At 38.9% G+C, this 22,222-nt stretch overlaps 2 protein-coding genes across 2 annotated transcripts in view; one reads left to right on the top strand and one right to left on the bottom strand.

Moving 5' to 3' along the window:
• Positions 1–909: 909 nt before the first annotated feature.
• LOC310996393 (homeobox protein goosecoid-like) lies at positions 910–3,115 on the top strand (the record flags this gene model as incomplete). The annotated part of the gene is made up of 3 exons (XM_083985768.1): positions 910–1,225; positions 1,692–1,927; positions 2,996–3,115. The coding sequence occupies 3 exons, from the start codon at positions 910–912 to the stop codon at positions 3,113–3,115; spliced, it is 672 nt and encodes a 223-aa protein (XP_083841894.1).
• A 7,580-nt stretch (positions 3,116–10,695) lies between these two features.
• Positions 10,696–22,222, bottom strand: part of clip3 (CAP-GLY domain containing linker protein 3) — a gene marked incomplete at both ends in the record, with an annotated part of 36,572 nt that continues 25,045 nt past the window's right edge. Inside the window, 6 exons of the mRNA XM_083985139.1 lie at positions 10,696–10,750; positions 16,298–16,370; positions 18,526–18,593; positions 18,828–18,951; positions 19,672–19,803; positions 21,413–21,568. Coding sequence (XP_083841265.1) covers positions 10,696–10,750; positions 16,298–16,370; positions 18,526–18,593; positions 18,828–18,951; positions 19,672–19,803; positions 21,413–21,568 — 608 coding nt within the window. The remainder of the gene's footprint in view (positions 10,751–16,297; positions 16,371–18,525; positions 18,594–18,827; positions 18,952–19,671; positions 19,804–21,412; positions 21,569–22,222) is intronic.

Here is a 22,222-nt window from a genome sequence, read left to right as displayed (position 1 = left end):
TATAAAGATTGAATGCTGATTTGCAGAGACCAGGAGCCAGATGTGTAATGATAGATAGATAGATAGATAGATAGATAGATAGATAGATAGATAGATAGATAGATAGATAGATAGATAGATAGATAGATAGATAGATAGATAGATAGATAGATAGATAGAACTTTATTCATCCCGAAGGAAATTATTCGGCCAGGCCGCTCCAGAGGAAAATAACTTAGTTAAAGAAAATAAAAAATAAATAAAATAAATAATAAATAGGATACAAAGAGGAAAATATATGATAAAATATATCCTGCAATGTCTAGATAATGAATATACACAACAAAGGAGCAACCTAGATATAAGTTAAAAGTTAAAATACAGTGCAACATTAATTTAAAAAGTGATGTAATACAAAAGTCTGAAAAATACAATCTAAAAATTAGCAAAGGGTGAGGAATTGTACAAAAAAAAGACAGGTATTGTTATGTTATGTTAAGGTATTCCAGCTGCACGTGGCCTGGGCCCAGTGTTTGTCTCATTAACTCTAGAGTAGCCTATACCTAACAACAGGATGATGAAGTTGTTTGAAGAGCGGTGAAAGTCAAGAGTTGAGTAGGAAACTGAAGACACTAAACACTTTTCATGTTCACTCACATCATGTGTGAGTTGAAAGAGTCCGAGGGTTCAGAGGTCAAATCAAAGTGCAGATCTCTTCTCATCTCTGACTGAAGCTGCAGCATCAAACACTGAATCTAACGGGCTCATTAGCATATTAAAGATGTCTGAGGGCTTCCTTTAGTTTCTGGTTCTGTTTAAAACTGGACCCTGGAGGACTGTGGGAGCTCAGAGGACACTGGGTCAGGACAGGACAGGACAGGACAGGCACCTGGACACTTTGTGGATCTTTCTTTGCACTGTAAGTGAACGATGGACGGAAGCAGAGTGTCGGACTTCAGCATCGAGCGCATCCTCTCCCCGCAGCTGGGACACAACAAGCCCGCGGTGATGGACTACCCAGCGGATGGATACCTCCTCCACCAGGGGAGACTGGGCCTGGACTCTGGGAGCTTCAGGCCTCCAGTCCCGGTCCCGGTCCCGGTCCCGGGCTGCCTGCAGTACCAGACCGTGGGCTATGGAGACGTGTTTTACCCCTACGGAGCCGCTGGCTTCCACCGCACCGACTTCCCCGGCTTCTACCCCAACTCCGGAGTGTTCGTGCACTTCAGCGGCCGAGACTCAGCAGGTATGTCATCTCTTTAGGAACTTCATAATAATAATAATAATAAATTGTATTTGAAGAGTTCATTTGCAAAAGCAGATAAGTAAGTTTGAAAAAAAAATGAGCTGAGGCTTTGTAATTATTCTTTGCATAGTGTTGTTTTCAATAAAACTTAGATATGTCTGTTTTGTTACATCTCAAAGTCACTCAACTTCGGTTTGACTGATTCTACAACTTTTTTTAATCTGCTTTTGCAAATGAACTCTTCATTTATAGAGCGCTTTTCACCTGAAGAACAAAGTCTCAAAGCGCTTAGCTACAATAAAAGTTAGAAATAAAATAGAAAAGAAAATAGAATAAAAAATAAAGTTAAGTTACTTCTTAAAATTCAACTTCAATGTTAGCAGAAGTCTATCAACTGTGTCCACAGTAATAATATAACCTTCTCTAATAGCTCACCTGTATCTCTCTCTCTCTCTCTTTCTTCCAGATGCTCAGCCATTGCCGGGTTACTATGGCTACCACCACCACCAGGCTGGGATGTCTCAGGCTCAGTCTCAGCAGCAGCAGCAGCAGCAGCAGCGTCCTAGAGGCCGGATGAGGACCGTGTTCACCGACGGTCAGACCAAGCGGCTCGAGGCGCTGTTCGACTTCACCGACTACCCGGGGGTGGAGGCGCGCGCCGAGGTGGCGAGGAGCAGCGGGCTGAGCGAGGAGACGGTCAGGGTGAGTCAGTCCACCATGTCTCAGTCTTATTTCATTTCATTTAGGAGTTATTTACCTGGATTTATTCTAATAATATAGTAGAATAATTTTAGAATGGATTTATTCTAATAATATATTAGAATAAATCCAGTTAAATAACTCATAAATTAACTTACTGTATAGATTATAATGACTAGATAACTCGATAGATAATTTATGAATAAATTACAACATATTTTTTTTGTTCATATGTTGTCTTTGCAAAGTTTTTATATGTTATGTCTGTCCATTTCTGTATTATGTTTTATTTATTTTAACATGTCCGAAATAAACTTAAACTAAACTAAACTAAACTAATGTAGGACTCATGATGGAATCAGCGTTTACATGGCATCTGGTCTGATTATTAGATTCGATTTTCTGATTATTTTGAATATGACTTAGAGTTGTACTCGGGAGCTGAGGAGGACAGCCTATATACTGAGTCATCTGTGTAGACCTGTGTGAATTAGATCAGAGCTTTTAACACTTTGTTCCTTCTGGCAATTGCTATGCAGTTTTCCATGTTACCCCGAGTTAAGATTGTTTACTGTACAAAACATAATAAGACATAAGATGTAAGACTTTTTATGGATCCCACATGTTGGAAATTCACTTGCAGCAGTAGCATAGAGGTAGAGGACACTTGAAGAAGTAAGGAACAAAAATATAAGGACTTCATTATGCATACAAATATAAAACAAAATGTAAAACATATTACTTAAATTGAGAAAAAAAACTCTATATACATGTTGTTCACATGACATAAGACTTTTTTTTTATTGAGCCCACATGTTGGAAGTTAACTTGCAACAGTAGCATAGAGGTACAGGACACGTAAAGAAGTAGGGAATAAAAAATATAAGGGCTACATTATGTACAATAAAATATATATAACAAAATATGTACTGTAATGTAAAAAATATTACTTAAATTCAGAAAAAAAAATATGTTGTTCAGTCAGGGATATTGCACAAGATGATTACCAAAGTTCATAGCACATGAATATCTCTGTTAACTGTTTCCTCTCTCTCTCTGTGTTTCTCTCAGGTGTGGTTTAAGAACCGCCGGGCCAGGAGGAAGAGGCAGCGCAGCGGGTCAAAGGTCAAGTCCCCCTCCCCGCCCCGCTGCACTGGAGAGGAGAAGAGGCTCTTCACCGCTTTCCTCTGAACCTGACAGACCGATGCTCACAGTTCAAACTCTCAAACTCACTTCATGTCCCGAGGGGTCAAAGGTCAGCTGACTGCGTCCTGCTCAGGAGACCCTTCAGCAGAGTGGGCTTCTCCAGATGTGTTGACCAGAGCTGCTGTGGTGGCACTGTTGGAGACCCAGCATGGGAAAATCAACCAAAAGTGTTGATGGAGAAGCTGATTTTTTAGAAGCTGTAGTCTATTGATAGATAATTTATTTTCTATGTAACTTATTGAAATTGGTATATTGACGATGTTTTGTGTAGTTTTTTTTAAACAGAAGCACAGTTTGTAACCTTGAGTGCAGGTTTCATTCAAAAATAAATGTAGTTATCATATGATTTATGTTTGTGTTGTGTTTTTTTCTTCTCATTGATTCTTCTAATTAATAGTTTTGTTTTAGTGTAGTGACCAACTCTCCATATCAAACACTAGAGTCAGACATAATGGACATTTATTAGGCTATGTTATATTTTGGAGTGTGGCTAAATAAAGAGGAAATTGTTGTTGATAATTGCATTACTGACCACATCTTAAGAAATTAGACAGACATAGAATTGGAGAGTTTGCACTCACCTAGTTTACAAATCATACAGGAAGCAGCTAGGCACATATCTATTATTGATTTCACCAAAAGAGTGCCATTTCTGTCCCCAGCATATTAAATGTATAAAAACATGTAATAATATAATATAAATTGCATTTAATTAATAAACAAAGCACCATACACACGAATCACTGTAGAAATTAAAGATATATAATTTTTATTTACTATAAAAAGGCTTTCAAAACACTGAAACAGCCTTTGTTGCATGTCCCCAGAGCCAAACGCTATAGTTTACCACAATGCATAATGAATAAAATCCCTCTAAAATCTAATTTTTTTTTGTATATTAGTGTGACTTCATATTATATCTACACTTATATAACATTTTTTTAAATTAAAACTTAATTATATTTTGGTTAAAATTCACATTTTAGTCCCGTCCCCAGGTTTTCACTCAGTGCTGTTTAACACATTCTACACTCTAAAAGTTTGGAACATTCCACCAGTGACATGTTCTGCAGGAAGTGACATCATTTGGGTCTTAAATTCTGTAATTTATTTTTCCTGAAATTGAATGATATTGTAGCTATATGTCAGGGTCCGTCACTCTTAAAACTCATTCCTGTTACCTAAATTATCTCTAGACAGTGTTTGTTGATATCAAAAGTAAAATATTCGGTTAAATCCTAAGAATGTGCTCTGTGTGCTCAAGCTATTAGTATAGATGCTGTTTGGCTGATTTCACACAATTGCTGATTTTATGCTAAAAACTCATTGCTGTTACCCTCATTGCTGTTACTCATTCTTCAAAAATGCAATGATAATAAACTTTCGAAAGCAGCAATAAATTAAATAAAGTAGCCTGAGATTGACCAGTACTCATTTTGAATGAGTAAATGTGTATATTAAAAAATTCTATACTGAAATGGAATGAAAAATTAGAGTTACAATGAGCAAATGGCACTCTTTTGGCGGAATGACCCAGGTTTGTTTGTTGGTGCAAAAAACAAAACTGCACTTCATTTTATATCTGTGATTAAAAATCCAAATAAATTTGAATGTCACTTCACCTTTAAAATGTTTTCTGCAAATAAAACGCAACAGACAAGAGGTAGAAAAACAACATCAAATTCTTTATTATATTCATAGAGTTGGTACTGTTATTATTCGAAGCATTTCCATGCTGATGAGAAGAAGATACACATACTGAAAAACCCAAATCAGAAAATACTGAGAGAAAGTTACAGAGAGAGAGAGCATGCAGTGAGTATCTGTTAGGATGAGGACGTCCGATGCTCATTCTCCCCTGTTTCCCCTTTAACGTCCGTCGCCTTCACACATTTTTAAAACAGGAGTGACTCACACACATGGACCGTAACCGAGCGCAAAGTAACGCACACACACACACTACAAAAAACCAGAGAACAAAAAGTACACTTTGTGAAGTTATCAAAATATAGTCTATATACTGTATATTATTAAGACTTGTTAATGTTAAAACAACCAGTGCCGAGTTAGTTTCTATGAATGAGTTCAACATTATATTCTCAGACACACACACCGATTGGTTATAGAGGCTTCACAGGACCAGTCGCTGGTTGTGAATGTTTTAGCCTATCAACTAAAAAAATCACAAACACTTTCCACCCCTGCTGATCTTTTTCCAAAACATCCGTCCACATTGGAGCGACTCCGTTCCCTCCAGAGGGCCATCTGTTTCAGGTGATGAGAAAAGGTCAATCAGAATTTAGCTATTTTTCGTTTTCCTGGTTGATTTTCTTACAACATATAGCAGTCAGCTATCAGTTTTCAGATGCACAATACACCATCAATTGGAGTTAAGATGAATAATTTGTTAATTAATAATTGCATTTTGAAATTAATGCAAAGTTTCTGCAGCAGATTCTTCCTTATCAGTGTAACAGAAGGCTCCCTGGAAGTAATAAGGTAACTCTGAGAGCCGAAGGAAGCTTTAGATAGATAAGTCAGCAGAAAGATGAAGTAAAGATCCTGTAGCTTATGTTAAAGACCAAAACCACTATAGTCCTTTAAATGAAAAAAAAAAAAAAAATGTAATGAAGAAAGATTACAGAAATCTGTTTGTTGTAAGATAAATAACCTGTGACTCACTAGTGACACTTAGTGGCCAAAACCAGAAAAAAAGCTCCACATTTACACAGCAGTCAGAAGACCATGTGGCTTCACTGTACCGTACGTTTACTGTACAAAAACAAACGTCCACCATCACTGTTGTCCACTAACGTTAATGTTTATACCTAAAATCAAGTCAGCGGGTCCCAATTCTGTGGAGCTTTAGCTTGGAACAGCGTGCTGCGGTATAGCGACATTTTTCCTGTGTAAAAAACTATAAACAGATGAAAACTACAGTACAACACCATGAGCCGACGTCGGTTCATCTATCGGTCGGGTTGGAGAGGACGGAGGATGGAAGTCGTTGACGGCATGAGCAGAGGAAGGTATAAAGCTGTGAGTCATATTGTGTGACGTCTGGTAAGTCAGATTTTTAAATTCATCCCAAATTTCAACGTGTAATGCAGCCTCACCTCATTCCTGATGCTCTAAACTGAAATTTTACTAAGTACACCTATAAACTCTGGGTGGCAAAGGTTTAGATTCCTGATCAAAATGAGTTTTTCCCAGGGCTGATTGTAGTTGTCAGGGAATGTCAATAGTTTTTAAGGACATTTCCTCACCTGGAAAGCTGCGTAAACAAATTCCAGTAAAAATAAAAAAGAAGAAAAATGCTGCAACCCTTTTTTTCAGATCTTTTCGACATAACTTCTTTCTATTCATCTTAACAAGCTGATGAAATCTACTTGTGGACCTGAGGGCTACCAGGCAGTGGCGTGTTCAGGGGGTGGCCTTGGGTGGCCCCCTGACATCTGATTGGCCACCCCAAAATATGATGGGCTATATGCAGTTTGGGAGACATAAATGGGTATGGCCAAAACCTGTGTGGGTGTGTGTTTGCGTGTGCACGTGCACATGAGTACGTAATGTGTGCGCGCAGCTAACGCTAATGCTCACGCTTCATGCCACCCCGACATACAGTCAGTGCCCCACTTGGGCCACCCCTATCCAAAATGTCTGGACACGCCCCTGCTACCAGGGGCAATACTCTGTGTCACGTGACTCATCCTATAGCAAAGCTTGAGAGATGGATGCCACGCCTTTTGCCATCCCGGACCTTCTGCTCTCTTATCTAGCGGTGCCGCTGGACCCTGAGCTTTGAGTTTGAGCAGAAATAAGGAACTTGACTGGATGTTCTTGTTCTGCAGCTGGTTTGACCGATGAACTGAGTGCTGTAGTTTTCATTTGTGTAATGTTGAAGCTAGATTCCACGGCAACAACATGAACGGTTATCGACAGCAGTGTGCAGGAGCGACCACAAAGTGTTTTTCCTTGAGCCGAGGCGGCGGTGAGACGAGCACAAAGACCAACTGAGAGAGAAGACAGTTCCAGAAACCAACCAGAGAGGAGGGAGCGGCTCACTGAACAGCTTCAGCACTGGTGGACTCGAAGGTTCAGTAAAGGCTCAGTGGGTTGAGTAGGCACCCCATAAGCAGAGACTATCTGCATGTAATTCCCCCACTCCAAAATTCAAAACCCAATAAATATGGACGATTAGAAATTAATAAAACAATATGTCTTTAACTGTAAACTAAGAGCTACATCTGTCTATGTGACCGATGTAGTTGGTTCGGACTTGCCCTAGCCTAGGCGAGGACCGAACCCGCGGGCTCCCGCACCGTAGGCGACGATGCTAACCGTTTCACCAAGAGGTTGACAACCGCTTGGCAGGCGGGTTAGCACGTCTTTTATGGGTGAGTGAGTTTACTTCCAGTACCGCTAACCGCCACACTACCGTCACTTCACCTTACTGGTACCTCGTGACTGTGGCACACCCGCGGACCTCTGTTACATCTAGATAAATGTAAATCGTAGATTACAGATGAAGGGAGTCAGTTTGATCGTATTTGTTTGTCACTGTGGCCATTTTCTAATAGGAAAAGTGAAAAATCACAACGGCTGTTGAACTGTTGGGTCCACCCACGCTGCTATAAAGAGCCTTAGTGGAAGCAGAAGAGAAGCTCGCTATGGGGCCGCAATTCAGAAAAAATCTCCATGTAAGTGAATGGGAGTCGACATTTTATTTCCTGATCCGATTGAATTGTGTAATGAGAAAAATATATGACGTCTATACCTATTTAAAACATCGCGTTTCATGCGAAAAAAAGAGGTCAGATATTTTCTTATGGCACAATTCAATTGGATCACGGAATAAAATTTTGACTCCCGTTCACTTACATGGAGATTTTTTCCGAATTGCGGTCCCGATGCGAGCGTTACTTCCTGCTTCTCCTTAGGCTGTCTATCTTCTCTGCACATTGTCTGTGTGTCGCCGCCAGCAGCCTCGGCCGTCAGAGTGTGAGCGTGTTCATCTCTCTGTAACTAGTGTGCTTTACAGAGTGTGAAGAGACATTAACACAGGAACCATTTCCACAAAGAGATCGGTACACTGTTTACATATTGCTGTTTTAAAGTTATGCACATACTCGGAGAGAGAGAGAGAGCTTTTAACATGAAGCGCACGCGTAAGTTCCGCTTAACTTGTATTTTTGTTGACGCTCACATTCACAGAAAAGAAAGTACCAAAGTCTTATTTAAATGGAGAAAGAGGGATGAGAGAGGAAGGGAAGAGGGGGAAACTTTCAAATGTCATGGACTCTCTGGAGAGATTATTCATATTTAAATTTCTACGGTAGGAAATACAAAACATGGACATTAGAGGAGGTTAATGTTTGATGCAGATAGATATACAAACGATTATTGATAAAACAAATATTCAACTAATTTGTTTAAAATCCAACATGTTTTCAGATGCGAACAAGACGGCAGCTACACACAAACACCTTGATAGGACTTTGAGCTGAAAACACATTCTGATTTGAACAGTTTTGATTTTGGGTCTGTTAGCAGTTTTGGTTAATGACAGATAACAACTGCAGCTCTTTAGAAGATTTTTTAATAGATTTATAATAATCCAACCCTAACTATATGGACTAACGCTTGATTAACGATGACGGCTATTTGTATGTACTCTATTAAACTAGTCTTCTGATCAGAGTGAAGATCCTTTGTGTCACCATTCCAGTTCAGCACAGCTTGTGCAGCAGTGTAACACATGTGTGTGCAGCTACATCGGATTCAACAGCGTCCACATCAAATACACAACAATGACCCCTTGTTTTCGCAGAGACCCACATCCCAACGGTGAAATTATCTGATGATAAAAAAAAAATAAAAAAAATCTATAACCGACTGTATCGCTGTGATAAAATAGCAGATAAACCCTGTTTTCAGTTTGACATCTGAGATTAAAGCATGCAGGTGATAATATGAGTCCTCATACCCAGTTCAGAGTTATAGAGGGGTGGGGTGGGGTTTCGGGGGGTAGTCTCTCTGATTCAAGGCAGCTCTGAAACACGTTTGAAGCAGACACCATGCATGGATGGTTTCCTATTTACAAATCATAAAGCCAATTATCATGAGAGAGAGAGAGAGAGCAGCTGTAGATGTGTTGTTGTGAGGAAGCAGCAGCCAGATCAGGGTTCAACACTACCAACACCAACCATATCCAAAACATTTTCTTTATAAGCACCCAAACATTTTGAGTTGCGCAGCATCTATACTACGGAAGTGTATTGCATTCACTTGAATAAAAAAAAAAGTTCGTTTTTTCTGAGTAATTAATTTTTTTCGTCTGTTTTTCTGGGTAATTTATTTTTCGGTTTGTTTTTTTGAATATTTTTTTCTGTTTTTCTGACAAATTTTTTCCCCTGTTTTTTGTAGTATTTTTTTTTTCTGACTTAGATTCGAGATTTCAAAATCCCGTGAGAAGCTCCCACCTGCAAGTAACGTAAGGACTGATTTCAAAATAAAAGTGCTACACGAGTGACACTCTCTGAGGAGATATTCTGTAATAACAGGTCGTTTCCTTTCAATATAAATCTGAATTTACTTGGAACACAGTGAAAATAAGACTGTATTTTTTGTGGAGCATATCCATGGTTGTATGTTAAGCAATGTAAAAGAACGCGCCTTTACTCATTGTGTTATGAGTAGTACTTTTATTTTGAAGGCGCTCCCTGATGTGACGTGTGCAGCTTGCCCCGGGAAAGTTTTTTGATGCTTGTGTTCGAAAAACAGAAAAAATTAGTCAGAAAAACAAACCAAAAAATAAATTACCCAGAAAAACAGAAATAATTACCTCGAAAGACAGAAAAAACAGACTTTTTTTTTATTCAAGTGAATGCGATACGCTCCCGTACTATACCATACTGTGCTCTTTCTTTATCAGCACAGTCTGATGAGTCTCTTGTGTTCAGGTCCTTATGCAGAGAATCTTTGAGTCAAAGTGACAGCGTTACTGTCTTCATAGCTAACAGATCTCAACCTCAGACAAATTCATCTGGTGCTCAGTTTAAAAAAAAAAAAGGCAAGACCCAAATCTGGTAGCAGCAAAACCAAAACCTGTAGCAGCACAAACTAATGAGAAGTAGTGTTGGCTTTAGAGAGAGTACACAGCAGGTTTTTCTGCCCTCGATAAAAGGTACAACATGGAAAAATACCCAACCGGGACAATGGGATGGATAAGACAAGTGAAGGGATGCAGAGATCGTTTTGGGGGGAGTTGCTTTAGCAGAGCTGTTTCAGTTTCATTACAGGAATGCAGGACGTTTTGATCAGATCGAAGGCACTATAGATTTTGCTATAGAACGGCGAAATTAGAAGGATTTGGGCTGTAAGACTGTAAGAGAGAGAGAGGAGAGACTGGGTTTTCACTGCGAGAAGTTTGACCGGCAATAGCGATAGTCTGAGGAGACTCAGAGAGGACGGAAAAGTAAAAGATGGAGAGAAGAAGAGAGAAGACGGAGCAGAGAGATTGATCTGGTTGGAGGAGCAGAGATAGGAGGAGTCGAGGGGAGTTGTTAGGAATGCATCTCGGCGCGGAGCATCCACGGGAACCAACAGCAGAACAGCAACCTGCAGGGGGAGAAGACAGGAGGAGGGGGGAGGAAAAGAAGCAGCGAGCGAGGGAGGAGGAGGTGAGGAGGATGAGGAAGAAAGGCAGAAGAAGGAGGGAGATTAGTAAAGCAGAGGGTCAGTGTTTCTGCTCACACAGGGACATTTTTGCTTTCATACATTCAGCCCAGATCTTTTTGTATTAAGCCCATGCAGTCGATTTAAGGCGAGACAGCAGCACCCCGTAAATGCCATTTCCCCCTTTTTGTTGGTCGATTTTGAGATTTTGTCATATTTTGCTTCCTAAACATGTCTTCTTTCAAACTAGTGGCAATAAAACATCAATAACACACAATTAGTTGTTTATTTTACTTCATTTTGCCTGACAGAACTGAAAAATGATTGTTTCTTACACATCAAGATATGAAATACCCATTACTCTCATTACTTTCCACATTTCTTCCTATCTATATCTTTGTTGATATATCATTCATAGCCGGGTATAAAGTACATTTTATACCAAAAAATGGCGAAAATGTATTTGATTGTAAACGGTATTTCCTGATGTGTGGGCTGATAAGAGGACATAGCCACAATCCCTTCTGTAAAAAGTTTCTTGTGGAATGTATCTGGCATCATCCAATGTTGGTGACTCTGTTCTTGGCAATATACTGTATATGCAAATTAGTGTATATTTAATGAGTTAGCGCCTCATTTGCATATATAAACATAAAATTCAGAAAACTTGCAATATATTTTTTTCTTAGTTTTTAAGTACATAACAAACTGAGAACATTTCATAGTGCTACCTACAGTATTTTGCCTATTCACCTAGGCTGTCTCGCCAAATGTTGAATGTGTGGAGGTCTATTTGATGACTTCTGAAATGATCTTATTCATCTGATTTGGTTTGGAGGTCAGTTTGAGTGTTGTGATACTATATGTGCCTAAATGTTGACAGTAGCTACTATAAGATGTGAGGAGCTCTCAGCTTCGTTTTTATCTTTTCAAAGTAGTTCTCAGAGGGGGAAAAAAAAAGTTGGAGAAGGCTGAAGTAGAGTGTGAAACATGTCTGTCTCCTGGTGAAAGGATAAAAGGACTGAGTTTAATCAAATTACACATGTTCACACTATTCACACTATACATCTATCTCATCTATACATCTATAACATCTAAGGATTATTACAGTAAGCTATTAGAGGACAATAAGAATAATATTAAAAACACATGGAAAATATTAAATGACATCATAAAGACAGGAACGGGGAAGGTAAGATACCCTAGTTATTTCCTGGACAAAAATGACACTACTACCGATATGGCCTCAATAGCAGATGAATTTAACAAATTCTTTGTCAGTATCGGTCCTGGTTTGGCGGGGGAGATTTCAAATACTGGCAGTACAAATGGTGTAGAAAGTAAAGATATATATGTCAAGGAAACAATATTTATAAAGGGTACCGATGAAAAAGAAATTATTGACACTGTAAAAATACTCCAGAATAAGAAGTCTGCGGACTGGAATGGTATCGATATGTCCACAGTAAAAAACATAATTGAATGCATAGCAACACCTTTGAAACATATCTTTAACCAATCTCTACAAACTGGTATCTTTCCAACAAAAATGAAGATGGCTAAAGTCATACCAATATATAAAGCCGGAGACAAGCATGTATTCTCTAACTATAGACCTGTTTCACTGCTGTCTCAGTTTTCGAAAATATTAGAAAAATTTTTTCATACAAGACTAGATGCATTTATAACAAAACACAAAGTGTTGTATGAACAACAATATGGCTTTAGAACAAACAGGACAACTTCACTGGCACTGATAGAATTTGTAGAAAAAATCACGGAGGCAATAGAAAATAAAAACTATGCAGTAGGGGTATTCCTGGACTTGAAAAAAGCATTTGATACCGTGGACCATGAGTTATTAATAAAAAAACTACAAAGATACGGTGTCAGAGGGATAGCACTATCTTGGCTATCCAGCTATCTAACAAACAGGTATCAGTATGTTGAAGTACATAACTCTAAATCACAAATGTTGAGGGTTACCTGTGGAGTACCCCAGGGCTCAGTGTTGGGACCATTGCTGTTCATACTGTACATTAACAATATATGTGAAGTATCAAAAATCCTGAAAACTATTCTATTTGCAGACGATACGAATTTGCTGTGCTGTGGAGACAACTTAGAACAACTCTTGGATACAGTGGAAAAGGAATTGAGTGGGATGAAGACTTGGTTTGATGAAAACAAATTAACATTGAATTTAAGTAAAACGAAATTTATAATCTTTGGGAACCGAACCATCAACACAGAGAAGAAAATTATGATACATGATGTAGAAATCGAAAGAGTATCCGAAATTAAATTCTTAGGTGTACTAATAGATAACAAACTAAGTTGGAAACCACACATTAATTATATTAAAGCCAAAGTATCCAAATCAATTGCAATACTAAATAAAGCCAAAGATCTATTAAATCAAGCCTCCTTATATACATTGTACTGTTCCTTTATTCTTCCATACATCACCTACTGTGTGGAAGTGTGGGGGAACACTTATAAAACCAATATAGAACCAATCTTTTTGCTCCAAAAAAGAGCAATAAGAATTGTTAATAAAACCCCCTTTAGGGAATCTACAAATCCACTTTTCATCAAACTTAAAACCTTAAAATTCCACGATCTGGTTGATCTTAAAACTATCCAAATCATGTATAAAGTAATAAAACAACAACTACCTAGCAGTATCCAAGGGTTGTTCCAGTTGAGGGAAAGTATGCATAACCTGAGAGGAAAATGTATATTTAAAAAACCACCAGTAAGGACCAACATGAAACGCCACTGTGTCACAACAAAAGGAGTTAATTTGTGGAATAACTGCAGCAACGACCTGAAAATGTGTAACAATTTAAATGAACTAAAGAGACTATTTAGAAACAAAACCCTGAGTTCCTATGCGGTGGACTAACGTTTTGTTTTATTTTATTGTTTTTCGATTTTAGGGACGGGACTAATTATCCCGAATACATATATTACTATGATTGTTTTATGCATGTATATGTGTTTATGTATGTGTGCGTATGTATATGTATGTGTATGTGTATATATATGTGTGTATGTGTATGTGTGCATGTGAGTGTGTATATGTATGTATATGTATATGTACAACTTATTATTGTCATTATTATTTTGATTAACAGTATATAAATAGAGGGGGTAGGACCAGAAAAGTTTTTTAACTTCTTCTTACCCCTTTTGAACATGGCAGGCAATTTTCTTTTACACACTAAAAAATGCTGGGTTGTTTCTGTAAACACATTGCTGGGTTATTCATGCTGGGTCAAAATTCTGGGTTGTTTTGGGTACTGTAAACACACAGTTGGGTTGTTTTATGCTGGGTAAATGGGTTGTGAGGGTTAATTTCTATCTGAACACCCGGTTGGGTTACTTTGACCCAACTGCTGGGTCATTCTTCATTTTCCCGCTCATCCTTTGTCGAACTTTCTGGATCTTTCTGTGAGCAGTTGGACCAGACACATCAGGATTTTCTGGTAGGTTAATATAAATAATAATTTTCCTATAGTCTTGATCGGTTGTGGTAATAGCATGATGATCTCAATATCATTTCACACTCTTGGATCAAAAGGTGGGTTAATGTTGTTGTTGTTTTCTGGGAAGTTAGGCTAGATTTTCCTAGATGCTAGCCAACGTTAGCCAACTTACAATTCTATAACATTAGCCTTTTTGAATTTTGCAATTTAATATGCAGTAGTCTCCGGGTTTATTGTTCATCTGGCTGTAATGTGCCATTGGACATTTTATATCTTCATATTTGTGTAACAGTAGCTGGCAGCTAGCTGTCGTTAGCAGTAGCTAAGGCTAGCCACAGTTAACGAGCTGACGAGCTCCAGCAGAGCCGTTAAACCCAGGAGTAACGTTTAACTGAGGGTGATCAATCAAGGTAACGTAACGTAACATTACTTTAAGAGGGAGGACACAACGTTTTAAACCGACTGTACTTTATCAACATTACTGTATTGTTATCATTATTATTTATGTTTTAATCAGTGTTTTTTCTTCTTTTTTTTTCTTCTTTTTTTTACCAGAGAGACAAACAGGAGACTCGCAGCCCCTCCGTGAAGCCCAGCTGTCTGCCGAACGGCGTTGGAGAAACGGTGAGTTTTCACTTCAAACTGCGTTATTTCCCGTTTTATCGGGTGTCACCGGGTCTGTGTGTTGTGGAGAAGAGGAGACCTCTGCGGATAATTCGGCTCACGTTAAAAAACCCTCGAGCGTGTGGCTCTGAGGCTATCAGAGAAACAAGCTGAGCAGTGGTTAGCAGCAGCTCGGCTCCAGCCCTGCAGACGGCCTGTCTGTGTCCGCCAAACAGCGTCAAGTAAACACTGGTTTTTAACACGAAACTGCTTTAGTCGTGCTTTTACTGCTTTTAAGCATCGGGTGTGGGAGAGGGGGATACGGCTACAGATAATTCGGCTCACGGAGTAAAACAACCTTAACGCCCTGATATCAAATTACGTTAGAGAAACAATCACTGAACTTTTTAGTCTTAACAATTTGACTCGGGAGCGACAATGCGTGCAGCGTAGCTGTGTTGCTGCACAAGCTGTGTAAAAAGCGAGTGGAGTGTGTATTTTCCTTTTACCAGGTATTCCAGTCAAACAACTACTGTTTGAGAAATATCAATTGTTATAGAAACTATTTCATGTTAATTGAACTTGTGCATTTTCTTTTGTCTTTTGTTTAGTTGTTAAAGGTGAGAGGGTGCTGAAGGTCCTGCCAGCTCTGCTTCCTCCATCCATCTACAGGAGAGGAGGACAAGTCTTCAGACCCACTACTGCAAGATCTGTGTGTGTGAGAGAGAACCTGCAAACTGAGCATTGTTACCTATTTGTGTTCATTCAGCCTGTGCACCTGTGCTGGTGTAAAATTTGTTAAACTGCCAATAAATTTAAGTTAACAGTGGCCTATGTGTGTATGGTGTGTGTTTGTATGATTATGGGAAATTACAACAGCAACAATAATGATTATAATATATTTTGTATTAATATTAGATAGTCATATAATAGAATCTGATTATCAATTATTTATAATATTTATTATTAATATTATCAATTAAAAAAGTAAAAGTAGCAGGGCAATGGGGCAGGATATAACCCAGCACATGGGTAATTTTAACCCAGCAATAGAGTTAATTTAACTCACTAGTTGGGTCAAATGAACAACCCAACTTTCTGGGTTAAACGGGGGAACCCAGCACTTGGGTCGAAACAACCCAGCGCGTGTTCTGTCCCTATGTTGATCAGCAGTTGGGTTAAGGTTGGGTTATTTTTCAACCCAACAGTTTTTAGTGTGTAGAGATGATGATTGCCAATATACACTTATCTGATTTTTTTTATTTTTGTTATTTGGTTTGTTTTTGTTTTTATTAGCCTATGACATGTTCAATAAAGAATCGAAAAAAAAAAAAAAAAAAAAAAAAAAAAAAAAAAAAAAATCTATCTCATTATAACTATGTCCTGTATGTCTCACCTGGATATGGAGCTCTCCGAGGTCAGGTCTTTAGGAGAACGCATGGTGTTGAAGTTACGCTTCGGCTGTGACACTGCAGGACACAAACAAACAGTACGTTAGTGACTGATCGCTGTGACCCACAATTTATGAACTGTGAGCGGCCAAACAGTACTGACATCTATTGAACAGACAAAAATTGTTTTAATCAGAAATATGAATATGAACAGCCAGCAGACTGCAAATCTTCTCAATAAAAATATAATGAATGAAAATAAAAATAACTTTGTTTCTGATTAATGGTTCCTTCAACAAAATGAGAACATATCAGATATGAACAAGCTGGTGAAAATTGAACTGTGATTTCAGTAAATAGTTTGTTCTTCTCTTCTTATTTTACATTGTTTTACTATAATCAAACGGCTGCAGTATGTCTAGTACTGTAGTGAAGTGGCCTGTGTTCATTCTACAACCCCAAATCCACTGAAGTTACTATAGGAGGTTGTGTAAAATGTAAATAAAAGCAGAATGCAATGATTTGCAAAACTCATAAATACATATTTAATTCACAATGGAACATAATGTAAACATAAACTAAGACTAAGAGTTTTGCCTGCTGTATTATTGTGCTTTTGCCTGATTGAACTGACTTCCTGGTTTTCACCTTGCCTTCAATAAACAACACTGAGTGAACCTGAGCCCTTCGATTGTATCAATGTGCCCGGTACGTCCTTGATCATTTTCAGTTTGATGCAGACATGAAAACAGGTCATGGGTGAAAAAGGTGAGAAGGATACGACCCCTCTAAGGGGGTCCGGGGGCATGCTCCCCCGGAAGAAAAATTTGAATATTTCATATTTGAAAGCATTAATCTGATGCATTTTGAGAAGAAATTCAAGAAGAAGAACAAGACAGTATGAGTGTATGATAAAGTATGGTCACATTATGCTATATAAAGTTATTAGTGTTGTCACGATACCAACATGTTGGTACTGGTATTGGTACCAACATGTTTTTTGATACTTTTCCAAATACAAAGAGAACACAAAAAATGTCATTATTGACTTTACTTTAATAGAAAATCTTAGAACTATTATGCATCAGTAAATAATCAATCCCTGCTGCTGCAGGATTAAAATTGAAATTTCCATCAATATTAATCTGAACTCTTCCTAAATTAAAACATTAGTGGTCTGTTTAAAAATGAATATCAACTTGTTTTCTTTGCACTATTTGAGGTCTGAAAACACTGCATCTTTTTTTGTTATTTTGACCAGTTGTAATTTTTGGGAGAAATTGTTCTCAGTAGTTTATAGAATGAAACACAAACGACCATTTTACTCAAACACACACACCTATTGTTTCCCATACGTAGACCAATGTGGTGCAGCGCCACAGAATCAAGACCAAGCCACAAATTGACTCTGCTTTTTTTTTTCATCAACGCAATATCGTTCCGTTAATTCATCTCCGCATAGCGCTCCTTCGCTGTGTGTTCACTCACTCACACAGAGAGAGAGAGAGAGAGAGAAGCGTGCATGCATACTAGTGGTGGTAAAAACGAAACTTATCAACCAACTTGCATTAATTAACGAGTCTGTGGCGGCCCGTCTCTCTCTAGCACGCTGGTGCACAGTCACACACACAAACGCAGGCACATGGACAGGTCGCGCTGTAACGGCTCAAATTACAATGTGGCGACTTCACGCAGCGGCGTCACCGCTGCCGCCGCTCTGGACTGCACAGTACAATTCACAACCACAACCCAATCAGGTGCTCTCGCGCTTGTGGGTGTTTTCCTCTTCTTCTACTTTTTTTCTCTTCTCAATTCAAGGCTCTTGTAATCTATACATCCAAATCCCGATCACTTGTCACTTGAGCCCCCCCCCTCAAAAATATTTTCTCATCGGATCTGCACGATTCACGTAGGTCATCTATTTTGGTTTCAAAACGGCGAATTTCGCCGAAAGGTGAGTGATTCTCATGCCTGTTGATGGCAGCAACACATCAAAAAGTTGGGACAGGGGCAACAAAAGGTTGTAAAAGTAAAAGGTACTAATGGGACACGGATGGGGAGCATCACTACGTTCTGTTTTTAGTTACATTTTACCAACTACTTCACAATTGTACATCATGGGTGTCCAAAACTGTGTCCAGTGGTGGCAATAAAACCAAAAAAACTAAAAAGATGAAGCCCTGACAGCTCCATGACAGCTGCAGGCTCATGACAGTAGGATGATGATACTTACTGGTGACCTGGTGGACCTTCTTCACCATGGAGTTGTCATTCTGTGAGCCATCTTTAGGACCTCCGATCCTAACACAAGCATCAATGAAAGGAGATTTCACCGTTACATAAAAAAAACATAAAACACACACACGCACATCACAAGAGGGTTAAAAAAGAACACATCTTATGTTTACTTGGTTTATTGCATACAGTACGAGGCTCCCCAGCAAACAGAGAAAACTTACACTGATATGATCCAACAAGAAGACAAAAGGTCAAAATGACATGTCACAGTGTTTGTTGTTTTGATCACTATCTTACCTCTGGACGCGAGAGGGCGGAGCAAACACTCCGTATTTGGGCAGACAGTTGAAGTAACGCACTCCAAACACAGAGCCGTCGTGTTTTCCCGTGGCCTGATCCAACTCGATGCCAAACCAGTAACCTGCAGGTGCACAGACACAGACAGCTCAGCTCCCTCATCAAACTCATCAAATACACAATCCAACAACTCCACAACGCTCTGGTGGACAAGTTGTGAGCTGCACATTCACCACGCTATGAGATAATAACACAACGTTACCACACAGAGTTGTTTTAGAGGGAAATTCATGCAAAACCGCTGATGCGCGTTCCCGTCGGGGACAGTTTTTCAGCAAGAAGTCTCTGCATTTACCTCGAAAACAACTCAAAGATTATCTTTATTTGTGTTTTTAAAAAATGGCCAAAAGACACACCAACAATTGTCATGTAATGATAAAATGACATAAAATAATATAATTCATAAAAAACCTAAACTATTAAAAAATTAATTAATTCATGTACACCAATAAAGATAAAATCAAACTAGCCTCATTAAAAAAATTAAAATGAAACCGAGGAATTTAAAACTAAAGATTGGTTGATTCACTACCACCTGCTTCACTTACAGTACTGTAATAAAGTCCTCATCTCCTTGAATTGATGGATTTGGTCAATGTTATTTTCTACAGTGTTTGTGTGATAAATGTGTACGAAATAGTTGATAAATGTGATAAATATCACTTATTAAAGTAAATACATGTATTAAATTAATACATACAATACAATGAGTAGCCTACAATACGAGGGTAGTATTCTGAATAGTGTCTAGCATGTCACCGTGGTAACAAGCCTCTGGAGCTACCTGGAGCGAAGTCAGTCTTGCCGTAGAAGCGCACGATGCCGTGTTTCTGTCCGGCCACCAGAACCTGATCTCCCACCTCCACGTTCAGCCCCTCTGGGTCCAGACTGGCCACCGACGCCTTCTTCTTCTGGGCTGAGAGCAAACAGAACACACACACTCACTGCGGGAGCGTACCTATGTTCCCTCTTTTTGAAAATGGGTCCTATGTTCCCCGTTTTTACCAAAAAGGGTCCTATGTTCCCCGGTCGCAATACATACTGGGGAACATAGGACCCTTTTTCTGAAAAAAAGGGTCCTATGTTCCCCACTGTTGCTGGTCGATGGACTCTAGCCTCTACCTGGTCTCTCTACTTATCTGGACTCTCTCTATCTGGCCTGTCTAGCCTCTACCTGCTCTTTTTACTAAACTTAACCAACTCCTTTCTTCATTGCCTAGAACCGCCAAAATTCCATGTACTCCTAGAACCGCCAAGAGGTCATTTTGACCTCCATTGATTCTAATGCAAAAATGCTAAATGTACTGCATTTATATAGCCATATATATTATATAGCCAGCCAGACACACAGTTCAAAACACTTTAAGGTAATGCTAATATAGGAATGCATTCATATACACACACATACTTTACAAAAAATAACAATAGTCATTGCTAGGCAACCAATATAGGCGACTCTTTATTTTTCTATTTTTAGAACAGTGTGTGTATATAAAAATTTTCAAAATTGTTAAAAATGTCTGAATTCATGTCCATTTCTCATGAGAGCAAGGGACTGTCATTGTTATGTTCAATGTTTATGAGTAATGTTCATTTTTTATCTGTTTGACACCTGTTTAACTGTTTGACAACTTTCTAATATCTGAACTCGTGTTGTGTTGTGGGATGAGGTCAAAATGACCAACTAACTAAATAACTAACTGTCTAACTAACTAACTGACAAACTGAGTGACTAAATGGACATTATTTAGCCCAGATTGCAATGATTGGAAAATCAATTTTATACATTTTTATAAGCACACACTGATCGAAAAATAGAAAAATACAGAGTCGTCTATATTGGTTGCCTAGCAACGAGTATTGTTATTTTTTGTAAAGTATGTGTGTGTATATGAATGTGAAGCATTACTATAAAGTGTTTTGAGCTGTGTGTCTGGCTGGCTATATAATATATATGGCTATATAAATGCAGTCCATTTACCATTTTTGCATTAGAATGAATGGAGGTCAAAATGACCTCTTGGCGGTTCTAGGTAAAATCACTTTTTTTTTCGTTCTCTTTTATACTAGAATCATGAAAACGCACAAGATGATGTAGAACACACTTTTAGGAAAAGTAATCGACTGGGACACATAGGGTTTTTACGAAAACAGAGTTACATGCATTTTAAGAAGCGAGAGAGGTCAAAATGACCTCACGGCGGTTCTAGTGCTAAACCCAACCAATGGGACATTTACACTTCTCACTCAAAGTCACAACTCAACTTCTTTCTCAAAAATAGGCAAAAATCTGCAAAGTCACAACTCCACTTCCAGGTATGGGTACAAAAATTGCATGTTCCCCGGGTCCTTTTGGTGAAAAGCGGGGAACATATATGAGACCTTTTTTTAGAAAAAGGGTTCTATGTTCCCCGGTCCCATACAAAGTGGGGAACATAGGCATGATCCCCTCACAGCCACGACGCACGGAGCAGCATGATTCTGTTTCTGATGTGTGTGTGACATTACATAAAACAGAGCCTTACCTTTCTCCTTCTCCTTTTCCTTTTTCTCCTTTTCCTTCTTGGTCTTCCCGGCCAGGCGGGAGGCCAGGTCCAAGCGGGGAGTCCGGGGGGTGGAGGTGACGGATGAAGGTGTCAGGTCCACAGCCTTGGAAATCTTTGACACTGGGGCGAAAATCCCTGCAACACAAAAGAGAGAGACACTTCTAAAAGCTGATATCCAGAACGGACATGCACGTAATAATGTACAGGGACATTTGTTCAGATGTTTGGAGTGAACTCATATCAGATAATACTTCAGTGCCCTCCATGTACGTCTCCAAGGCGACTGATTTAGGTAAGGTAGCTTTTGATTGGCTGACAAATATGACACTTCTGCTACTGACTGAGCCAGAGCAGATCAGCGTGGGTGTAGTAGTGTTTCAGATGACTTCCTGTCCTCTATTACCTGAACTGCAGCTCATATAACTTAATGTTATGACTCATATCACAGTCTTGTCAATGATGATGATGATGATGATGATGCTAATGAGCCACAAGATAAAGAATCCAACTATCTGTGAATCCAGTGGAACAGGCACAACATGAGGCTCTGTGTTCCTCGTTTTAAAGCTTCTCAAGTTTCCGCTCTAAAACACAATTTAAAATTACAACTTCATCCTTATATTACTTTTTTTCCCCCTTGATCTTTCAGATTTTTTCCTCAGCACAGCCCTAACATACTGTCATAGTCCTGACTTTCTGATCCTGCCATTTCACCATGCTGCCCGTCAACAACAGAAACCAACTCCTAAAAATCACTCACATGTTCTAAAATAATCGGCATGTTGTATC

Source organism: Trachurus trachurus (assembly GCF_905171665.1).
Source record: "Trachurus trachurus genome assembly, chromosome: 13".
In the NCBI taxonomy this organism is placed as follows: Eukaryota; Metazoa; Chordata; class Actinopteri; order Carangiformes; family Carangidae; genus Trachurus; species Trachurus trachurus.
The sequence above is the reverse complement of the archived record's forward strand: the minus strand, read 5'-3'. Positions and strand labels throughout refer to the sequence as shown.